Source organism: Labrus mixtus, chromosome 13 (assembly GCF_963584025.1).
Source record: "Labrus mixtus chromosome 13, fLabMix1.1, whole genome shotgun sequence".
NCBI classification, from domain to species: Eukaryota; Metazoa; Chordata; class Actinopteri; order Labriformes; family Labridae; genus Labrus; species Labrus mixtus.
In genome coordinates this window covers 16821611-16842625 of record NC_083624.1, presented here as the reverse complement: position 1 = coordinate 16842625, position 21015 = coordinate 16821611, and the positions used below count along the sequence as shown (strand labels likewise).

General features: G+C 41.1%; 2 protein-coding genes across 5 annotated transcripts in view; both read left to right on the top strand.

Moving 5' to 3' along the window:
• Positions 1–3792, top strand: part of ftcdnl1 (formiminotransferase cyclodeaminase N-terminal like 1) — a 10258-nt gene extending 6466 nt beyond the window's left edge. For all 3 annotated transcript variants that reach the window (XM_061053937.1, XM_061053936.1, XM_061053935.1), the window contains exons 5-6: positions 118–306; positions 2406–3792. In XM_061053937.1, the coding sequence (XP_060909920.1) occupies positions 118–306; positions 2406–2842 (626 nt within the window). In that variant the 3' untranslated portion in view covers positions 2843–3792. The remainder of the gene's footprint in view (positions 1–117; positions 307–2405) is intronic.
• Positions 3793–3924: 132 nt separating this feature from the next.
• Positions 3925–21015, top strand: part of LOC132987107 (nck-associated protein 5-like) — an 80888-nt gene continuing 63797 nt past the window's right edge. For both annotated transcript variants that reach the window (XM_061053931.1, XM_061053932.1), the window contains exon 1: positions 3925–6994. The gene's annotated coding sequence lies outside the window, so the exon portion shown is untranslated. The remainder of the gene's footprint in view (positions 6995–21015) is intronic.

Here is a 21015-nt window from a genome sequence, read left to right as displayed (position 1 = left end):
GTGTTTTGTCTGCCGCGCTCTTTTCTGCTCTCGTGTTTCTCAAACGGTGTAACATGTGATGACATACGCTCCATTTGCTGGTTTGGCTAACATGTCTGTGTTGTTGCCGGGGCTCAGCTGTGGCTCAGGGACTCACAGAGCGCGTCCAGGGCACCAGCGCCTTCCTGTTTGGCTGGGCAGACTCCCCCCTTCAGAGGGGGCTGGCGCAGAGGAGGAAGGAGATGGGCTGGTTCAAGAAGACTCCAGATTTACAGGCGATCAGGGCTGACATGGGGCCACGGCCGCAGAGGCAGTTTGGTCTCACAGGTGAGTCAGAGGGAAGGTTGTCAGGATATTCCATACCTCGATAGTTAGAGCTACCAGGTGTTTTAAAACGATATAATCTCTGTCATTTTAATGAGCGATATAATCAAAAAGTGCCAAAGCTTTAAAGCGTCACATCTACGTTATAAGACAGGAGTGCAGGAGAGGAATGAATCCAACAAAAGCTCTACACATCAGTCTAAATATCAGCACAAATATGTTGACAATGTTTTTGGTAACTTAATGTTGCATGACAACCCAAGTAGGAAAAACCCCTTGAGATGACCGATATCGTTTTCGAGGGGAACCTAGACATACGATGCAGACAAAAATATCAAAACAAGAAACGAAAAAAAAGACATGAAAATAATAGGAGAGACAAAAACAAAACAACACTCAAATATTCCGCACTAAGACTACAATGGGGACATTCAACACACAAACATCAGAAAGATGAATTAATCTTTAAACACAACCACTGGAGGGCTTCAGTCAGGCCTCGAACAAATATTTGCCTAGCAAAAAAAATACAAATAAAAAATACAAATTGAATAAAACATCTTTCTCACATACATACACATATATATACATATGACGAATACGCTGGATATACAGTGCAATGTATAAGGGTATAATTATCATTATTATATCAATCAATAATTGATCAGACTTTATTTGTAAAGCTCTTTTCATACAAGAAAAATGTAACTCTAACTAGTGCTTTATCCCCCCACCCTGTAATCCATCCTCACGGTCAAATAAAATGTGAAAAAAATCAAGATCGCAGAATGTGACAATAATAAAAAAAGAGGAAATGAGAATGAAAAAACACGCAGTGATAATCCAGATAACTCAAATAGAATAAGAAGATATAAAAAACAATACCAAATGTAAACATGAATCAAAATGCTTCTTTTGCTAATTATTTGAGTTGAAAGTAAATCACAGGTGACTTTGTGTCAGTATTTAATCAAACTATTTGTCCTCCTCCGATCAAAGAAACATCCCATGTTAGTGCTCTAACAGTCAGCTCCTTTAAATATTACACAGTAAGCATTTGTATTGTAATTATTGATCGGTCACTCAAATCATAAATCATCCCTCGTCTCCGCAGCGACCGTGAACACATTCTCGGTAAAACAAAAACAATCCATATCTCCTGTCCTGTGAGTGAATCTCATAAAGACAACAAGACTCTACCTTAAGAAGTGTTATTTCAGCTCAAACAGCATCATTACTAAAGTGGCAAAACAACTTAAGTATTAAAACCCATGAAGAGGGGCGCCGGTGGCCTAGTGGTTAGTGTGCTCGCACCATGTACAGAGGCTTCAGTTCTCTACTGGAGGTAGAGATGGGACCGTAATTTACGTATCAGATATCAGACTGATGGTGCAGATCCACGTCACCCGTCAAGAAAGATCGTTGGCGCTTTAAACATTCTGAGCTCGCACAGTCTCACTTTGAAGACATTTAGACTGAACTGTAAGTGAGCACAAATCGTCTCCATGACAACATTCAGACATGATGGAGCAGCTCCTTCTGTGTGATCAAAAATACAATTCTTACACTTCAGTTTAAAATATTTCATTTGAAAACCTGACAGCTGTTGCCGCTGCTTCCTGTTTGTACGTGAAGCCAGCCCAATGCACAAAACAACAACAAAGCAATTCATCAGGATTTTAAAAAATATCGGTATCTGTATGGTGTGTGTCAGAATCGAATCGGAACTGAATAATAGTAGCATCTCTAACTGCAAGTAGGCGGCCCAGGCTCCAATCCATCCTGTGACTCCTGTCACACATGTCATTCCCCACTCTGGATTTCTGTCTCTATCCACTGTCCTGTCTCTAAGTAAAAGCATAAAAATCCCCCCCAAAAAAACATGAAAAACATTCATGCAGGAAACGTGTTCAAACTGCTTCAAGTGTAAGAGCTTTATTCAGGATTAAAATCTAATATGTATTTTGACTGCAGGTTAAAGGTTATAAGGCCGAACATTTGCATTTAATGACACAGGAGAAGCTTGTCATTCTGTAAGTCCCTGAGAACCAAGGCCACATGCTCTGTCAATGAGTTTTCTTAGTTGTGATTTCATCCTGCAGGTGTCGGTTCCAGTCCATACGTCATGAACTGTAACGTCACCATCGACACCCAGGACATCGCCATGGGACACGGCATCGCCACAGCCATCAGGGAGTCGACCCCGGGGGGAGTGCCTGGGGTGCAGGTACTGGCTTTGCCACATGAGGGCGCTGTGGAAATCGCCTGTAATGTGGAAAGCGTGAAGGGGAGTCCAACTGTTTACATGACCACAAGTGAACCGTGGCCTTCTTTCAGCATTGACGGCCAGCCGTACTGTCACGCTCCAGCTTCACTCATCACGGCGAGGGTCGCAGAGCTGGCGGGGAAGCAGGGGGTCGGAGTAAAGGGCACGGCACTGGTGGGGTTTACCCCCCACGAGTGCAGGGGCCTTGCAGAGTTAGCTATTTCTCAGGGGATCGCTGAGTTCTGGAAAGATCAGCGCAGGATCCGCATGTGAAAAACAATCCTCAAGCAAAGCATCGTCATCTGTGTGATGTCACTTAAAGTAAGATGGGAATTGACTGTATGTGAAATGAAGCCCCGCCCCCCTCTGCTTACTTAGTCAACACTGCTCAGTTTTCTATCTGAAGAACATTTTTGGTTTGAATACTCTTTCGGTTGGACTATTTTAAAGATTTGAATCACCTCAATGGTTTGATGGTCAGGAGGACCGGTGTGCACAGACAAGGAGTTCCTGTCCAATGTTTCACTTCTTTAAATAGTTTAACTGGTCGGTCTGTTAAACAAAGGAAACTGGGAGTAAAGAATATAAACTTAAAATCCTGAGAATAGAGTCTTACTGTATTACATTTTTCCTGGCGTCTCCCAGAGGGGAAAAAGGTTTCAACTGCCTTCCTGTGTTCATCAAACTCCACAACGTGCAGTTTCTGTTCAGCTCTTTCAGTACCATCTCTTTGCACTTTGTGGATTTTGCATTTCTGCTAGCTGCTGGTAGGTTAGTCGAGCTCTTAGAATTAAGGACCCGCAGCTCAATTTGTAAAGAGTCGGACTGCTCAACTTTTGTTTAAAAAAAAAAAAAAGTTTTGTGGCATTCGAGCACGAGTGCGGACATTTCTTCTTCCTCAGTCGGCTGCTTTTGCCCTGTACCTACATGATGTGCGTATAACTACCTCCTCCTTCTACTGTGCAAACATATGCAAATGAAAACACAACATATCACAAATAATACAAAATAATATATCTACAAAAGCAAACAAGGCCGTCAGTGTGGAGACTGACTCATTTTACATGGTTGTGTTTTTCTTCTGATCTCTAATATCCCTCGGTTTTAATCAAGTTTAAGACTTGCTGCATTCACAGATTTCATTTGTTTGTTTTTCAACACATCAATTTGATTTTAAAAAGCCTTTTAATAGAAAAATGTAAAATAAATAATATAACACTTAAGTTATTGTATCCTGGTTTTATTTTGAAGAGGACGGATCAGGTGGAGCAAATATTTCCACATCCTCTTTAACACACCTGTCTGCTCGGAGCCTTTCTAACCCGACACTTTGAGTCAACAAGAGTTTGATTTTGATTCTTCTGCACAGCCAAGACCCCAAACCAGGACTCCCAGTGTGTCGTCCTCTGAAGTTAACTTACATTTTCTTATGTGACTCATTTCCTGTTTGCAGCAAATGAGTCGCTTATGTTTACAGATGAATCTCTGCTGATGAGTTTTTTCCCATCATTTCCCCCCGTCAGCGTTAGCATGCATGACTCTGTGGGAGAGTCGCCATCTGTGTGTGTGTGTGTGTGTGTGTGTGTGTGTGTGAGTGAAACAGCTATTTTTATCACAAGTCAAGGACTGAACCTTCTTGAAACATGCAGAGTTCTGGCACCGTTTCCACTGACATGAATGCTGAAACAAGATTATTTGTTCTTACAGCTGTTTACCATGAGGCTAAATTAAGAATGTTTTCTTGCATATATTCTCAGTGCACGCTCCTGCTGCATGGGATTAACTATTTCATAAAGTGGAGATGAATTTGACCAGAGGACAGGTCAGGGATGAACTGGGGCGAGATGATTCTACTTGTTTCTTACATAAGGCCGGTATAATGCACTGAATAGCGGCACATTCATGGAGAAAGGATGTATAGATTTGAGTCAGTAGGTAATAATAACTTGGGCTATATAGATGAGGCACAAAGGCAGGGTCAGAGTGGGTTTTTAAAAAGCCTGGAAATGCATTAACATAAGCTTAATTTAAAACCATATGTGAAGGAAAATCCCGAGCCAATAAGCACCTAATCTATATACAGTGCAGAGTGGGTGCTAATCTGTTAAGCACAAACCAAGATAGTCAAATCTTCCAGAGTAATTGGCATGCTTTAGCATCCATGCCAGAATTTACAACCCTTTCATTATTTTGGGTAATTTTTTCCTATTTCTGCGTTTTGAGTTACGTAAGGTTTCCCTTTCAGGCAGAAGCAGTGCAGTTTTTTTTCATCAGTGTGTGCACGCTGCTGTGGATAAGCTCTCTTACTGCGCGATTATTCACCTCTTTGTATGTCATCCAGCTGAGGCTCTTAGTCACACACAAGCAATGCAGCCATGCAGCTTCCTCTAGTGCGTACATACACAACTCTCTGCCTCCCTGTCTCACACACACACACACACACACACATCCCTCCGCTCTGCTGTCTTCTTCTCTGTTCTGCATCCAGCCACGCATGCAAACACACTTACTCTATGGATGGCACACACACACACACACACACACACACACACAAACGCACACACACAGCCTGCCAGGCTTGGGAGCATCAAGTCCTAATCTAGGTCACAGCATAAGCCCAGAGGTATCCTGGTCTCTACACACACACACGCACGCACACACACACACACACACACACACACACACACACTTTGCATGTTTTTTTGCATATAAAATCCATTTTGACTCGACTCATTTTCCCTTAAATTAACCATGAAAAGATTTGAATTCTGACAACAGACACACCTCACTTCCCACTCAGAAGTCTTTAATAAAGCCAATGAATTTCACATTTTCCCAAAAACCCCGTCCCCGTTTCATCTCCTCCCTCTCCTCTTCCAAATAACCTAATTTGTAACGGCTCTCATGATTGTCACAAGGCCATCGTTTCCGTGATTAAGTGCACTCTGGTGATCTCTCTGCAGCAGATCACTGAATCAACATCCATTTAAGCAACACTTGAAGCGAGCACTGAAGCCTGAACTGAATCGATTATTTGGTGTGCGATCTGCTCACATGAAGACGCGTACGGTCCTTCGCATTCTGCTGCATTTTTTTGTGTGCATCGTTGCTGCAGAAGCACCATAGGATCCCTTTGATCTGACTTCGCCTGACAGCGTACCATCCGAGATGCGACCGTGTGTCACAGCACAGAAATAGAGGAGCTTATTTCTTTACATCAGTCTCTCCAGCCTTCTATAAATATTCCAAAGCTCTCTGTTCTCTCGCTTTTTCCTTTTTCTTCCGTCTTGCTGCTTTCTCTGTTCTCCCCCTCCCTCTCCCTTTCTTCCCCCCTCTCTCTCTCTGTTTGTCCATTTTTTTCCTACACACTCTCAGCCTCCCACATCTTCCTTTTTTCCCTCTGCTCTTGTCGTATAATGTGGAGAAATGTGCCTCTGTTCTGTCTAGAAAGAGGCAGAACAAAAACAACTGTGCTTGTACGGTTTGTTTTCTTTTTCCCTATTCAGTAGGCAGACATAAAAATAACCCTTCCCTTCTTCCTGTTCTCACTTTTCTATCCTACAAAATGACACCAATCGAGTACAGTTTGATCGTTGAAAACAGCCTTTAATCTCAGCTACAATTGCCCTGATTTGAAAATAGGGAGAAAAAGAGGGCGAGCAGATTTTCATCCATTGCCTCTGTCACTTCGATGCTGCTGTTCCCAAAATGTGAGCGCACAGTGCCGTCCTCTCTAACCTATCAGTGTGGGAAGTAAGCGTGCCACCTATGAAGTCAGCAGTCCCCAACCCCCACCCTGAACACATGTTCAACATCCTCTGGGCACAGGCTGAGCACAGCACTGAGACACAGCTGAGAATAGGAGAGAGAGAGAGAGAGAGAGCAGTGAAGTGGAAATATGGGTGAGCATCAGAGAAAGACAGAAATAGAGCAATAAAGGAGTGAATTAGGCAGAGTCAGAGCGAGGAAGAGGAGGAGGAGGAGAGTGTTTGAGTGAGGCAGTGATGCTTCGTGCGGACTGGGTTGTTTTCTCGTGAGCTCTCGTCGAGCGTGGATGTGAGAATCTCGTGGATTTGAGCCTCATTGGAATTCATTGCATCTGGATTTGAAGCAGCTGCACTGTGAGGATGTGTCCGAGGCTGGATGTTTGGATCCATGTGGGCCTGTGACGTCTGCGCCCCCCTCAGTGGTTAGCTTCTTCTTCTTCTTCTTCTTCTTCTTCTTCTTCTTCTTCTCCTCCTCCCCCATAAGGATGTCTCCGTCAGCTCTGACCCAGATTGTGGAGCGGTGGCTCCTCGCCGTGCACTGCTCCTCCTCGGGTGGTCTGTGAACGCGATGCTGTGGCCGGGGCATGCTCTACACCTCGACCGAGAGAGCTCAGCCTGCTGACATCTGTCTCCGTGGTTACACACAGCAACGAGAAGGGTAAGGATGCACTGCTCTGACCTGCACGCTCAAAATGTCAAGCCGACCGGGGCGGGGGGGAGTTTGTGTATGTGTGTATGCACGTCGCTGTGTGCTTTGTGCATACATTACAATCCACTACCAACATGCAGATCTATTACTCACAAACGTGCTTCTCTTCTTAGCATGAATGTATTTTCTTTTCAGAGACAGTGCCATATTGTGGCTGCGATGGTGAACTGTGTTTTCGTGCACAATGCAGAACGTCCTGATGTTTAATGTATGACCGGGGAGATATCATGGTCAGCAACAAGTCACTGCGCTTCCCCCAAAGTGCTGAGGAAAGTAGGTTAAGGATGACACAGGCAGTGAAGTCCTGGATTAAAAATTGATAATGTTCTTTTGGTTTCTAGAAGCTTTTGGCTTCTTTCTGCATGAAGGGAAATCAAACATGCATGGGGGGGGGGGGGGGGGGGGGGGGGGGGTGTCACACAAGAGGAGAAAAAGGGATATGGTCTGAGCCAGTCCCTTCAGAAGTTTTGATCCAAGTGTTTTAAAACAGTACAACCTCCTTATATTTGAATGATTGATAGCATGGACCAAGGCTGAACACAAACTTCAGATCTCCGTCATATTTGAACCATAACATGCCATGAGTGAAAGAGAGAGAGCCCTGTCTACATTGCACAAATATTTTTGCAGGAGTTGGATGATATGTCCTAACATTGGGTGCCTTGGCCTTGTGTCTTTGTTGCTTTGGTATCTTGTTTACCTTAGTTTGAAATTCTGGTATGGTGATAACCCTAGTCTCCTCCTCCTCCTCTCTGTGGTCACTACAGTTCAGTTAAGGTCAGCAGAGGTTCGTTAAATTGAATGAAGCGTCCTTAAACAAGGCAGTAAGACCCATCACAGGTCAACACGTCTCCTAACACAAAGCAAAGACGTGGGAGTGGTTTCACTAAAGGTCAGAGAGTTTGCTAACCCCCCGACCTCCGTCTGACCTCTGAGCAAAGAGCAAAACTGCCACATTTCCTTCAGTAATACACGTTGTATAAAGGTGAGGGCTAGACGCTGACTTCAGTCCTTTTACTTACAATTCAATGTTCATTTTCTCTTCTTTGAAGTCGCTGGAGAGAGACTTTTTTTTTAAACTCCAATGGGTTGATTAAGATGAATATGTAAATGTATCAGAGTGGATGATAAACAAAGGAAGTTGTTTCGTGAGTATCGCTCATGATGTCGTGAGTATTTTTGCAGCCTTGGGTCATGAGATGCTGTAACAGAAATAGTTTGTACGACGTGTTGCAGACGTCAGTGTTCACGTCAGATGGAAAATGCAAAAAAATCATTCTGCACTCTTTAAATATGTAATCGCAACAGAAACTATTGTTACTATACTGTACAATAAATCTGAGAGACAGCATGGGTATGAGCCAGGATGCTCCACTGAATCAAGACTATGTCATGTGCATAATATGAATAAAACAGTGGCTCTGTAGTCTGCAGAATAAAATGGTGAATGTTTGCTTCATAAGCACTCAAAAACAGCTCATCAAGTTCAAGTGTTTTATTCCACTGTACGCAGGCGGTGAGACGTTAGCTGACGTGACCAGTCATCCTCATGTGATTGGTTGATCTTACATCACACTCAGATTTGTTGTTTTTTTTGGAAATGAAACACTGTCACACATTAGAAATCCTTTAATGAATACTGTTGATAAAATGATCATGACTTTGTGATAGTTGTTGCACATCAGCCTCCACTGGACCCCAAAGTGTTTATAGCTTCACTGATCTGTCGGCAGGATGCCATCGAGTTGTTGTGTTGAAATATTTCTGGTCTGTCCTTCAGGGCGTTTGTTGTGTCGTGTACATCATTAAGTAAAGTAGCCTCAGTGTAAATGTCTGCTTAGGTAGGTTTGGAGGATTGTACGAGCTGAACGTCATCCTTCTTTGCACGTCATGCAAATTTGTTTTTCATTTTTCGTAGTATCTGATGTCTCATGTCCCAATAGTCCTCACAACCTTCATCACATAATACTAAAGCAATACTGATCCCAAACTATTCCAGATCATACAGTGACTTAAATATCTCTCCATAGTCTAAACCATAAATGTTATTTTGTTTCTGTGCTAAGCTTCTTTACGAGCAGAGTGCCCGCTGGTTTACAGTTTAACCTCTGCGTCATCATGTTGAGTTTCCTTCCACATGTAACAAATCAAAATGATCATCACAGCAAATGACAATGTGCTAAAAGCGTCAGCAGGTATTCATTATCAGTGTAGGTGTGAGGGAGAATATAACCATAGTTATTCTAACAGTGTAGCAGGAATGTGTCTATATATTCCAGTAATTTGTGATACTGTAAGCAATGGTAGCCGGTGGCTGGGAAGTGCAAAATGAGTGTGAGACACTTTTACAAAGCTTGAGACAAATCAACATTTTAAGGGGGGAAAAATCCTGCACACTACACAATTTATTAGAAAAAAATCACAATGTTTTGGTCCCTTTGAACTTTTGTGAAATGACAAGAAAACACTTTTACCAGACAGAGACAGAACAAATTAACATTTTAGAAAAGGTTTTTGCAAGATGCTAAACACTTTTTTCCGAACGCCCAGACACATTTACAAGTGGCAGAACACTTTAATGGAAGTGATTGAGAAATAAAAAAAACAACAGTGGCCCTCATTAAGATTGTTTCCAGAGACCAATCACACAAAAAGCAAAATCAAGTTTACAGTCTTCTGGTGGGTCCCACAAAATGGACAAAACATAATTTGGTCACCAGAAACTGTGTACAGTATAACACGTTCCACACAGACTGTAAATATTGAAGCCTGAGTGACATCACCATCTGTTCCTGCAGGGGGCTCTGGATGCTCATCGGCAGCAGCCGCCATGCTGGAAATCCTGTATCAGGCCCTTTCCAAATTGTCACAGTTCAGTAGGCAGTACGTACTTTTCAGTATGGATACTAACTTCCGGGTTTTATGCAATATGGATCGGATGCATCCTTTCAGGAAATGAATTGTATTTTACCACCCACAATGCTGTGTGAAAATTAAACGTAAATCGTCACTTCACGTCCGTCTCCAAATCAAAACAAACGAGCGTGGATTAATTTAATCTTAATTTAAAGTCCCGACTGAAATCGCTACTTTTAGTTAACAACAAAAAACGTAACAAATGTCTGAATTATTATAAAACCTTTCCCCCTCTATTTAAATAATGATTTCACTATTTAAATGTGTCTTTATTGGTTTATTTTACTTTATATTCTGTGTATTACTGTCTTTCATTTGTACTTTCCTTTATGTACTGTATGTTATTTAGTTATTTAATCTGTCTTTTACTTGTGATATTGTTTTTGTTTACCTGACTGTATGAGCATTACTCTTCTTGAATAAAGCTAAACAAAAAAAACGGGTGAATGCGGCCGGTTCGGGAAACATAAATGACGCCACTTCCTTTCTGAATGAATCAGAAGAAGTAGGAACAAATATCTGCCTACTGTGTGTGCATACTGAATAGTAGGTACTAACAGTATACAGCACGGATAGTACGTACTGCCTACTGACAGATTGAGTAGGTACTTGGCAATTCGGATGCACCCTCTGTCTAACTTTGAGTCAACCTAACGACAGGCTGAGAGCTGGAGCTGAGGCGGGTTTTAAGCCTCTCGCCGAACTGTTACATCACGCCCACCTGTCAATCATGTTAGCTACGCCCCTAACTATGGATAACACGTAAATAAATCATAACGGAGACATTTAAAAAAAATCTCCCCACGTACAGTGTGTACCAGTGATGACAATAATTGATCAGACTTATTTCGTTTTTTGTACGAGGCCGTAAACATGTTTATATATGCTGTAAAAACGGCCTTTTTGGCTGTTGTGCGTATGTGACTTCCTGTGTTTCCGCAGCCAGCCTCAAGCTGACACTCGACAAACTGCAGGATTTTGCACTTTCCCATTGTCTTCATTTTTAAAGACCGGAGGTTGCCGCTTGGTTCCATGCAGTCTTTCCGCCAAAACAAACTAAACGCTCACTCAATCATTCCGCGTCACTTCCAGCATTTCACTGTTTTGCATCTTGTAAATTTGTTTTCTAAAATGTGCATTTGTTCTGTCCCTTGTAAAAGTCTTTTTCTTTTGTTTTCCAAAATGTTGATTTTTCTCAGGCGTTGTAAAAGTGTCTCACACTTTGTGATTTTGGTTTGCACTTCCCAGCCACCGTACAATGGGTTACATTTCTATCTTTTGATCCAATTTGATGAAACAGTGACCGTTTAAATGACACACCTTATGCATGCACAATGTGTAAAATCCTGAGAAACAATTATCCATGCAATAACAACATTTGTGTTAATCGCAGACACTTGAATGTCAAACAGCATGGCACTACTTTTTATTATGACTGAATTAACATTTTCTACATTAGCATGAAACAATATTAAATGGTGTTTTGAGGCTCTACACAGTATGCTATCACAAAATGTCACATGGCGATATTTGAGTGTGTCAACACAGACTACTCGTGCTGCTGTAGCTCAACAGAAAGCTGCCGCAGAAAGGGTTAACAGCTGAAGCGTCTCAGCAGAGAGCCGAGGCAGAAGTGACAGCTGACAATTATAATGAATAAATAAAAGTGAACAACTCGGCCCTGTCCCTCCTGGCAACAGAATCCGACCTGTCACTTTACGGTAATCGCGCCACTGACATGACAATCGGTTAGGAAGTAAGAGTTTGTTCATTCTCCTCCGTCCAACCTCACTTACCTCCTCAACATACTGTGATACTCTGGAGAAGATTGCCTCGTTCAATGGGAGTAGACCCTTGAAGGTTTTTATCGTAGTGACACGGCTGACCTGACCTCAATGTTTGGAGAAAAAAAAAAGCCTTTACACAGGAGAGGATGTACAGTAGCTGAGGGAGAGGGGGATAACCATTGTCTGCTGCTGTAGCTAGTTTGGTGCACTCAAGCAGATAGTCTAATGCATATGATTGGGAGAGCGGATGATAGCATTGTGCAGCAGCATAAAAGGGGTCAGCGGTAGCCTAAAGGTTAAAGAAATGCTTGGACAGTGGGGGGGTTGATGCTCAATACTGGTCAGGAAAACCTGGTTAAGAAGTGAGTAATGCTCACTTTCAGATATCTTTGTATAGAACTCTAAAGACCCGCTGTAATCAATATGTTTAATCCGCCTGAGACCACAGCTTTTGTAGGGTGCATTTTTACTTTCTGCTAGCTTTTTTAGTATTCACTCTAACTTCAATGCAGCAATAACAAAAGGACAAAATCAGTACATATGTAAACCTACTTGTAAATAAACCTGATTTGGATTAATGTTGATTGAGTACAAAAATAAGCCTCTTAACAGAATAAAAAATGTGATCCTTATTTGGGAAAATAAGACAAATAACACAATTTAATTCACTGTTTGTGTGTAAAGAAAATGTTTTCATTTTTGAATAATGCTGTGCGAAAGATTAATTTTATTTATTTGTTTGTTTATTTAACATGGACATACGGTAACATTGGTGCTGTAACATTTAACCATGCACAAGGTCCAGACTGCACTGCTCTTAGTGTTTATAGCAAAATGCTAATTTGCAACACCTGTCCACGGGAGGCTTTTAGAAACAACAGAGATAAAGATAAAAAGGGTAAGAAAAAGAAAACAGTTCAGTTATGAATACATCGCAGTTATGAATGCAACAGGGATAAAATACAGTTACAGAAAGAAAAATATACGAGCTCATGTGGGTTTAGGTGTGAGAACAATATTGTTTCTCCTTCAGTCATGATTTAATACCTTTGTTAAAAACATTTAAACTGTGTAGCATTTTCAGTTCAGTGGGTAGACGATTCCATAGATTAGCTCCAATAACAGAGAAGGCTGATTGTCCAAATTAGGTTTTTCGCATTGGAATGCAACAGTTACCGTTTACTTAAGCGCGTGTGTTGATTCGACTTGGATCCTGACGTCTCGTTACAAATTCATCAAACAGAGAAGGTGCCAGACCATGCAGACATTTAAACATTAATTTGAGGTTGCGGTAGCTAATGAAGCTTTCAAAGCTAAACATATTGTGTACCTCTAATACGCGACAATGGTGCCATCTTATTGTTTTTTTGTCCATGATTTTTAATGATTGGTTATACAGAGATATGATTGGCTTTAAAGTTGTTTGTGAGGCTTGAGACCAAGAACTGATGCAGTATGATAGATGTGATAATATCATAGCATGCATATATAGCTGAGAGGTATTTTCTAATGATTCTGAAGCAGTTTAGATTAGATCTATCTTTTTTCAGGTGTAATCTATGTGTTTTTAGAATCGTAGGTGTGAGTCTAGAATGATCCCTAAGTACTTTACATCTTCAACCGCTTTAATGGTCTCATTATTTATTTTAACTAAGAATGTTTCTTTATCCCTTAGTTTGCGCATAGAAAAGCATATTGAAACCGTTTTTTAAATATTTAATGTTAAGTGAGAAGACTCAAGCCATTTTGCAATACAGTGCAAGGAGTCATTGAGGTGGGCAGCAGATTGCCTAGCAGATCTTGCAGGTGTGTATATAACCGTATCGTCGGCGTACATTTGGCAGCCAACTGCAGGACAGATCTCAGGTAGGTCATTGATGTACATGCTGAATAGCAGCGGACCTAGAACTGACCCCTGGGGTATCCCCATGCTGTTGTTACGGAAGATGGACTTTTGCCCATTGACTCTGACACATTGCACTCTTCCACTTAGGTATGAGTCAAACCACTGAGAAGCCTGATCAGAGAATTTAAATTTAGAAAGTTTGGATAGCAACACATTGTGGTTAACAGTGTCGAAGGCTTTTTTCAAGTCTAGGAAAACTGCTCCCACAACATGTCCCTTATCCAGAAAGCATTTTATTTTCTCAATAAGATAACAGTTTGCAGTCTCAGTAGAATGTTTGGGTCTAAACCCGAATTGTTGTTGATGCAGCAAGTGGTTTGTCTCAAGATGTAATATGAGTTGCTCTGCAACAACTTTTTCATAATATCTTGGACACAACTGGGAGAATGGCAATGGGTCTATAATTACATGTAGACCTAGAGGAGGAGACAACGTCAGGATGTGCAAACAAACAGCTTTGAGTCCGATCAGACTCACAGGTGCTGACAGGAAGTGACCAGAGGCAAAGCACAACATCAACAGCTGTTCCTCAAAAGTTCTAATCAGCATCAAAACCATCCTAAAATCATCATCGGCATCATCAAACAAAACCATCATCCTCATCATCATCAAAATCATTAAGTGCGTATGTTCATAAAAGAGCTGGGTCTTTGGCTTTTTCTTAAAGGTGCAAAGGGACTCTGCTGATCGAATGGAATTTGGTAGTTTGTTTGAGATTAAATAAATCTCATTAGTTGAAAAATACCAGAAATTTGGGTGGCGGTTCAGACTGAGTTTTCTACTTTAAGAAAGTCTTAAGCAGCTGGTGATATGTGTTGTCTCGACATCTTATGTTTTAAAGGTTTTCATCTCCTTGGTGTAAAAGATGAACAGAGACAACAGAGGAGATTGTGGTTGTTGGTTTCTGTCTCTATGTTGCTGCACATGGCAGCACATTTTCCAAGGTTTGTAATGCTCTCATTAATTCATTACTAAGCATGTTGCCTTGTGTTAAGCCAATAGACATGAAGTCTCAGTGACCTCATCCATTGGTGACTCAAGGGGACTGGAGGTCTGTCGATGTCGTTATTGAAAATACTGTCTCAGCTCACCGCTCTGTGGGATGTAGAGTTAGTGTGCATGTTGTTTCATTAGGAAGCCACACCACCAACTACTCGTCTGGCATTTAGATTGCAGTGTTTTAAGCTATTTCTAAGGATCCATTTGCACAGCGTTTGTTGTTGTTGTTGTCTGAACGCTGAACGTTTTTTGAAAATGAATGCGAAAAATTATTATGTTTTCAGTGGATCTTTTTCATGTTTATGTGGCCTTTGACTATGTCCATATGTTGTAGAGTCTACATGCTGCGAACATGTTTATTTCTGCTTTAAAATTAAGCATCTTCATATTGTACCCAGTGGCGATTCTAGAGTTTGTAGGGGCACTAGGCAAAAATTATCAAGGGGCCCCACCAACCACTATTATGCCAGTTATCCAGTCGCTCTTCCTCTTTCTTTTTCACACCCAGACAGATGTCTCCTCTTCTCTTCAGTGGTTTAATTGTATGAAGGAATAATACATGAGATGCTAAGCAGGGCAATGAGAGTGAGTGCTGTCAAATGGGGCCCTATTAGGGAGGTTTCCTACCGTCATTGCAAAATTTGCACATTTCGAGCTACTGCTGCAGTTTTAAGTTTGTCAACCTTTGGGGGTCCTTTCTGGCCTGGGGCCCTACATTTACCTGCCTTGCCTGTTGACAAGCAGCACCTCTGAAGCGACCCAATGAGTGGACCCTTGAGGAACAGCAGTTTTCTGCACTTCTGTATTGGCTTCATTTTTCCACACTGAGGTTGCTCCTCGGTTTGAACCTTTGCACTTTGCAAGACTGTCTAATACCAACCTGTTTGAACTGTTTCACCATTTTGACAGAAGATATCCACAGTTTCTATAGCTTGAATATAATAACATATATTATCATGAATTTTGACACGTCTCAGTATGAAAGGTTCAGGTGTAAATAATGAAATGACTCTTGGCTGTATTCCAGTGAAGTGCTCTAGTTTCAGGCTCCTGCTATTATGCGTGCTGCTTGTTACACTTTCAAGGCTATTAGGACAGTTTAATAAAACACAGTCAGTTATGGTTAATGTAATGAGTCACACCTGTGCTTTGTTTACTACGACACAAATACTGTCTTTTTTTTTGTTACTACGGGAAGGTAACATTGATCAAACAGCATAAAAAAAAGATTGATTAACAATCTGTTGTTGGCTGAGGTTCCCCACGTTACTACTTTCTTCTGATTGGCCAGCTCCCTGGAAGCCTGGGGGCAGAAGGCTGCAGGGCTGCCAGGGGAGGGCTGCAGCTCTCCAGTGCTGGGCGTATAGACCCCTAGTATTTAAAGTGGATACTGCAGTCCAAATTCAAATCATTAGAGAGTGCTGCTCCTTTAAATTCTGAAGACAACAACATAATATAATCTACTTACATTTTGTCTTGATATTTGCCTGCACATCATTTCAGGATACATTAGAGTCAAGGTGGAGCTGAGAGAAAGCATCTCTGATTAGCTGAATCATCCCCCCTGAATAAAGTCAAGTCAAAATTAAGAAACTAAACTGTAATAAATAGCTCCTCATCAAACATTGAACCTGACGTTTCCATAGAAATTTGCCACAGAACCAGATTAGAGAGTGCAAACGACAGAATGGTAACGACATTTCTGTGAGTTTGAACCTTTTCAACATCAAGGACGCAGAAAAAAATAGCTTTGTGCTAAAAATACCCAAAGACTATTTATGGACTGAAGCAGAGAGGGATGCATCAAATTTCCATGTTTGCCAGACGAATTAAAACCCACTGAAACCCTGGCAGAAGTAGAAAGGGTTTTCAGTTTCACGATGAATAATTTATGAAGTTTATCATGTTGTTTGACATTTTTGTGTTTTATAATCCCTCACAAGCCTTACAGGGTTGAAGGTTTTTGATCAAAGCTCTGCGACCTTGACCTATTCCTCACCTTACTGGTTCCTGATAATATGAATGGTCTCCGTTATGCCAATTCTTTGAGGCTGGCTTCACACGAGACCATTTTCAAATCTTAACCGATTTTTGGGGGCTAAGTAGCTCAGGATGCAGGGACTTGGGTTCGGAACCGGAGGTTTCAAGTACCAGTGCAGACCAAGTCTTGGAATTGGTCTGGTAGCTGGAGAGGTGCCAGGTCACCTCCTGAGCACTGCCAAGGTGCCCTTGAGCAAGGCTCTGAACCCCCCTCCCCCAGCAGCTCAGGAACGCTCGCTGTGGGCAGCCCCCCCACTCTGACAGCTCTCCATCAGTGCATGTCCACAGGATCCTGTTTGTGCATGTGTGTGTAGCATGTTCAACAACAGAGTGTAAAATTGAATTTCCCCTTGCTGGATTACTTGTAAGATGTAAAAGTACACAACACCTGGTTGGTGACGCTTCCCCGTCTTGCCGCTCTCATTGGCTGCTGCAGGTTTTCCCTCAGAGGCAGCCTGATCTGGAATCTTAGATATCAAACATGTTTAATGGGAGTCCTGGGAGGATCTTACTCAATCAGGAGCAGTAAATAATCGTATTGACCGCACCTACTTGAGAATTATTTGGACAAATGATAAGTAGGGACAAGTCTCAGATCAGGCCACACCCCGCCTCGATCATTTGGGGGTGCAAATCTAGCCTAAAATCATTAAGTGTGTAGTTAGGTCTTGTTTTCTTTAAGCTTCTTGCATTCTTATTCTTCTTGCAAATCAGTCTTTAATGGATCCTTGATCATTATTGGTCTTTAGATTGTGAGTCAGATGATATTACAAATATTGTGTTTGTTGTTTTGTGATGCTGATACCCATAATAATAGCGATTGTGTTTTTAGCCATGCTAACAGGGAAGGGGAAGGCGATGGTCTGTATGTTGTATTTATAGCTCAAATATCGCCAAATGGATGGATTACCAAGAAACTTTTACACCCATTCATGGTTCCCAGAGTTTGAATCCCACTTAACGTTGTAGTCCCGCTTGATTTTTCTCTGCTTCTTACACTGAGTTTTACTCAATAAAGTTTATCTTTATCTTTATCTTGTACAATAAAATGAAGTGAAATATCTTCCTAATTATTGGATAATATTTCACCATCAGCAGCCATGACCTCCTCATTAGTTATTTATCCTTTATTACTTTGAACTGTCAATACTGAATCCAGTCATCCCTAATTTAATTTCATTAATCCCCTCGTGCAACATAACTACTTCAGACTCAATACTTCAGCTGTGCAACACTCTGCCTTTATTTTACATATTGTTTATACTCTTATTTATAAGCCATATTTTATTCTTAACTCTAATAAGAGCGACAGTGTGTCTGAATCTCCTCCAGAAGATAAAGGAAGTATTTCTGATTGGGATGTCTGAAGTTGTGATTCCTTGGTGACAAAACTTTGGTTCACATATTGGCATCAATATGTCAGAGAGGGTTGACAGTTTGAGTTATTATCTCCACAGCTGTTGGATGATACCCCAGAAAATAAAATGTAAGTAATGTGGGTCATTTTATTTATACTTGGTTTTACACCTCTAAATATGGAATAACCATAAGTTGATAATTAGCCAATGCTAGCATGGTTACATGCTAAACTAAGATATCGAATATGGCAACACATTAGGATATTGATATGAACATTTATCCCAAAGTGCCAACTGACTCAGAGAGCTGCACAGCTGGAGGCTTTAACCCCGACTTTACGTGCTTCTCTCACTGTCCCTCTTCCAGACACGAGAAGTTTTTCTCCTGTTGTTGTTTTCATGTTTATGATTTGTTCTGATAAAATAAAGGCCAATAGCCTAGCGGTAAGTGCATTCGCCCCATGTACAGAGGCCCAGCCCAAAGAGAAGTCGTTCCCAGTTCAAATCGGACCTGTGGCTTCTTTCCCGGTTTCTGACGCTATCCCCTTTCTTGTCTCTAGAATGACGGAAAATATAAAGCCCTCCCGCCAGAAAAAACAAACATATATATATACATACTGTATATAAGAGCATGTCCTGACCATTTTCTTATGATAGACATACAGGAATACAGTTATATCACAGACATTGTTTTGTCTGTTTTTTTTAAACAAAGTACTGCTATTTATATTTCATGTGAATTCAGAAATTATAAATATCTATGTGTATTAATACTATTATTCATTTTAAGTTTGTATCCAGAAAATACATTTTATCAGTGGGAGCTTTGAGTCACATGGAAATCTTGTCGTGTCTCCTTAAATCAACTTACAGCACTCTGCAGAGTCCCGGCCTTCAGTTTAGTACACCTCAGAGTGAGAGCACAAACAGCCCATAACAGGGAGGAAGGACAGAAATGTTATTCTAAAGTTATTCTGTTCGAGTTATTTTAGTGTACAAAGAGAAGGACTAACTGTAAAGTGTTTTAAATATTATTTTGTAGGGCATTTTGTGCCTTCATTGTAGAGATGGGACAGTGGTTAGAGTCTGAAATCAGAGACACAGAGTGTGGGGAATGACATGAAGGAGCCACAGCTTTGATTCAAACCTGGGCTGCTCACCAAGAGGACCACAGCCTCTGCACATGGGCCGCGCAAACTAACCCCCAGGCTACAGGCGCCCCATTAAAGATCACATTTAAGTTAGAATATTGGTCTCATATCTACACGATTTACGTGTTATATGTTTGAGAGAGAGGGATTTAAAGTAAGATCTGAAAAATGTATTTAATGCACAGAGTTGTTTAATGAATGCTGGAGGATTAGTGCCAAATTAGAGAACATAAAGTCTGAGAATCAAGTCAATATATTAAAGGAATAAGGTTCTTGTAGTTTTAGAATAAAGTATAAATTACAACTTGATTATGATGACAGAAATATGACTTGACGGATTGCCTGGTGGTTATGATGCGCGCCCCATGTATGGAGGCTGTAGTCCTCGTCACAGCGACTGTGGGTTCAAATCTGACCTCTGCCCTTTGCTGCATGTCGCCCCTCACTCTCTCCTCCCAACATTTCCTGTCTCTCTTCAGCTGTCCTATCTAATTAAGAAGAAAAAGGCCTTAAAATATCTTGAAAATATATATATATGACTTAATTCCGGCTTTTCAATCGTCAATGTGGCTCTTATACGGTTGTATTTATTTTCCTTGTATGCTGAGTGTAAATCTGCATTTCACTTCATGTGTACATGTTTGAAAGTACCCAAAATTCCCTTTTAAAGCGTCATGAACGTCTCGTGTGAGCTGAACGTTGCAGTCAGAAGGCCGGCCTGCCCGTATATCAGCAGGATGTGATTTAGGGGTAGAAGAATGTATTCATTTAATACCCAGGGGGCAAAATGTGAGCGGCGTCGTGTCCTAATTCACTCCAACATCAATGCCAGAGGCTGAAGCGTTGCCTTGATTATACCAATTTAGCCTCCCACCCACCCAGAGGAAGACGTGTAATTACTTTGTTTACACTGCAGTGCTGTACCTCGCTGAGACGTCCACCAGTAAACACTCACACTTGTTTTTCTTCTGCATTCAAGTCCTTATCATTTGAGTGGTGCTTAAAATGTCCGACTGTTTCTGTGACGCTGATGTACAGAAACATGCTCTCACAGTACGTTAGGATATTAAGAGGCTGTTAATTAGACTCTAATATGGACTGGATAATATCTGTATAGGGTACATTATCATCACAAGAGCTAAATGTTTAGAGGATGCAGGTAAACATGTTTGGACTGCAAACAAATCAAAAATAGCTCTTAAGAAACAAAAACATACATGTAAATATATATATATATATGTATATATATATATTTGTGTTGCTGCCCATCGTGGCCATGACACTCTTGTTCTTAATCTCAATGAGGTTCTCCTGGTTAAATATATTTAAAAAAAATATATATATATATAGCCTATATATATTTGTTGTATATTAAAGTCTATTCAACAGCTTTTACATACTCTTCATCGACCAAGATGAGACCACATTTTCAACATTTTAGATATTGGCTTATTTCTGTGAGTGAGAAGAGTCGATACGGCTGTCCTGTCAGGGTGCCGGTGGTTAGTGCACAAGCCCCATGTGCGGAGGCTGTAGTCCTTTAGGGTGGCCCGGGGGTTGAATCCGACATGTTGCTTCTTTACCCCATGTCATTCCCCACTCTCTCTCTCTCTCTCTCTCTCTCTCTCTCTCTCTCTCTCTCTCTCTCTCTCTCTCTCTCTCTCCACGATTTCTGACTCTATCCACTGTCCTGTCTCTAAACAAAGTCATAAAAAGCCCAAAATCTCAGTCTTAAAATGAGGTTAGCAGAGTAATAATAATAATACTACATTAAACTTAAATGTCGCTTTCTGAATAGTTGAAGACGCTTAAC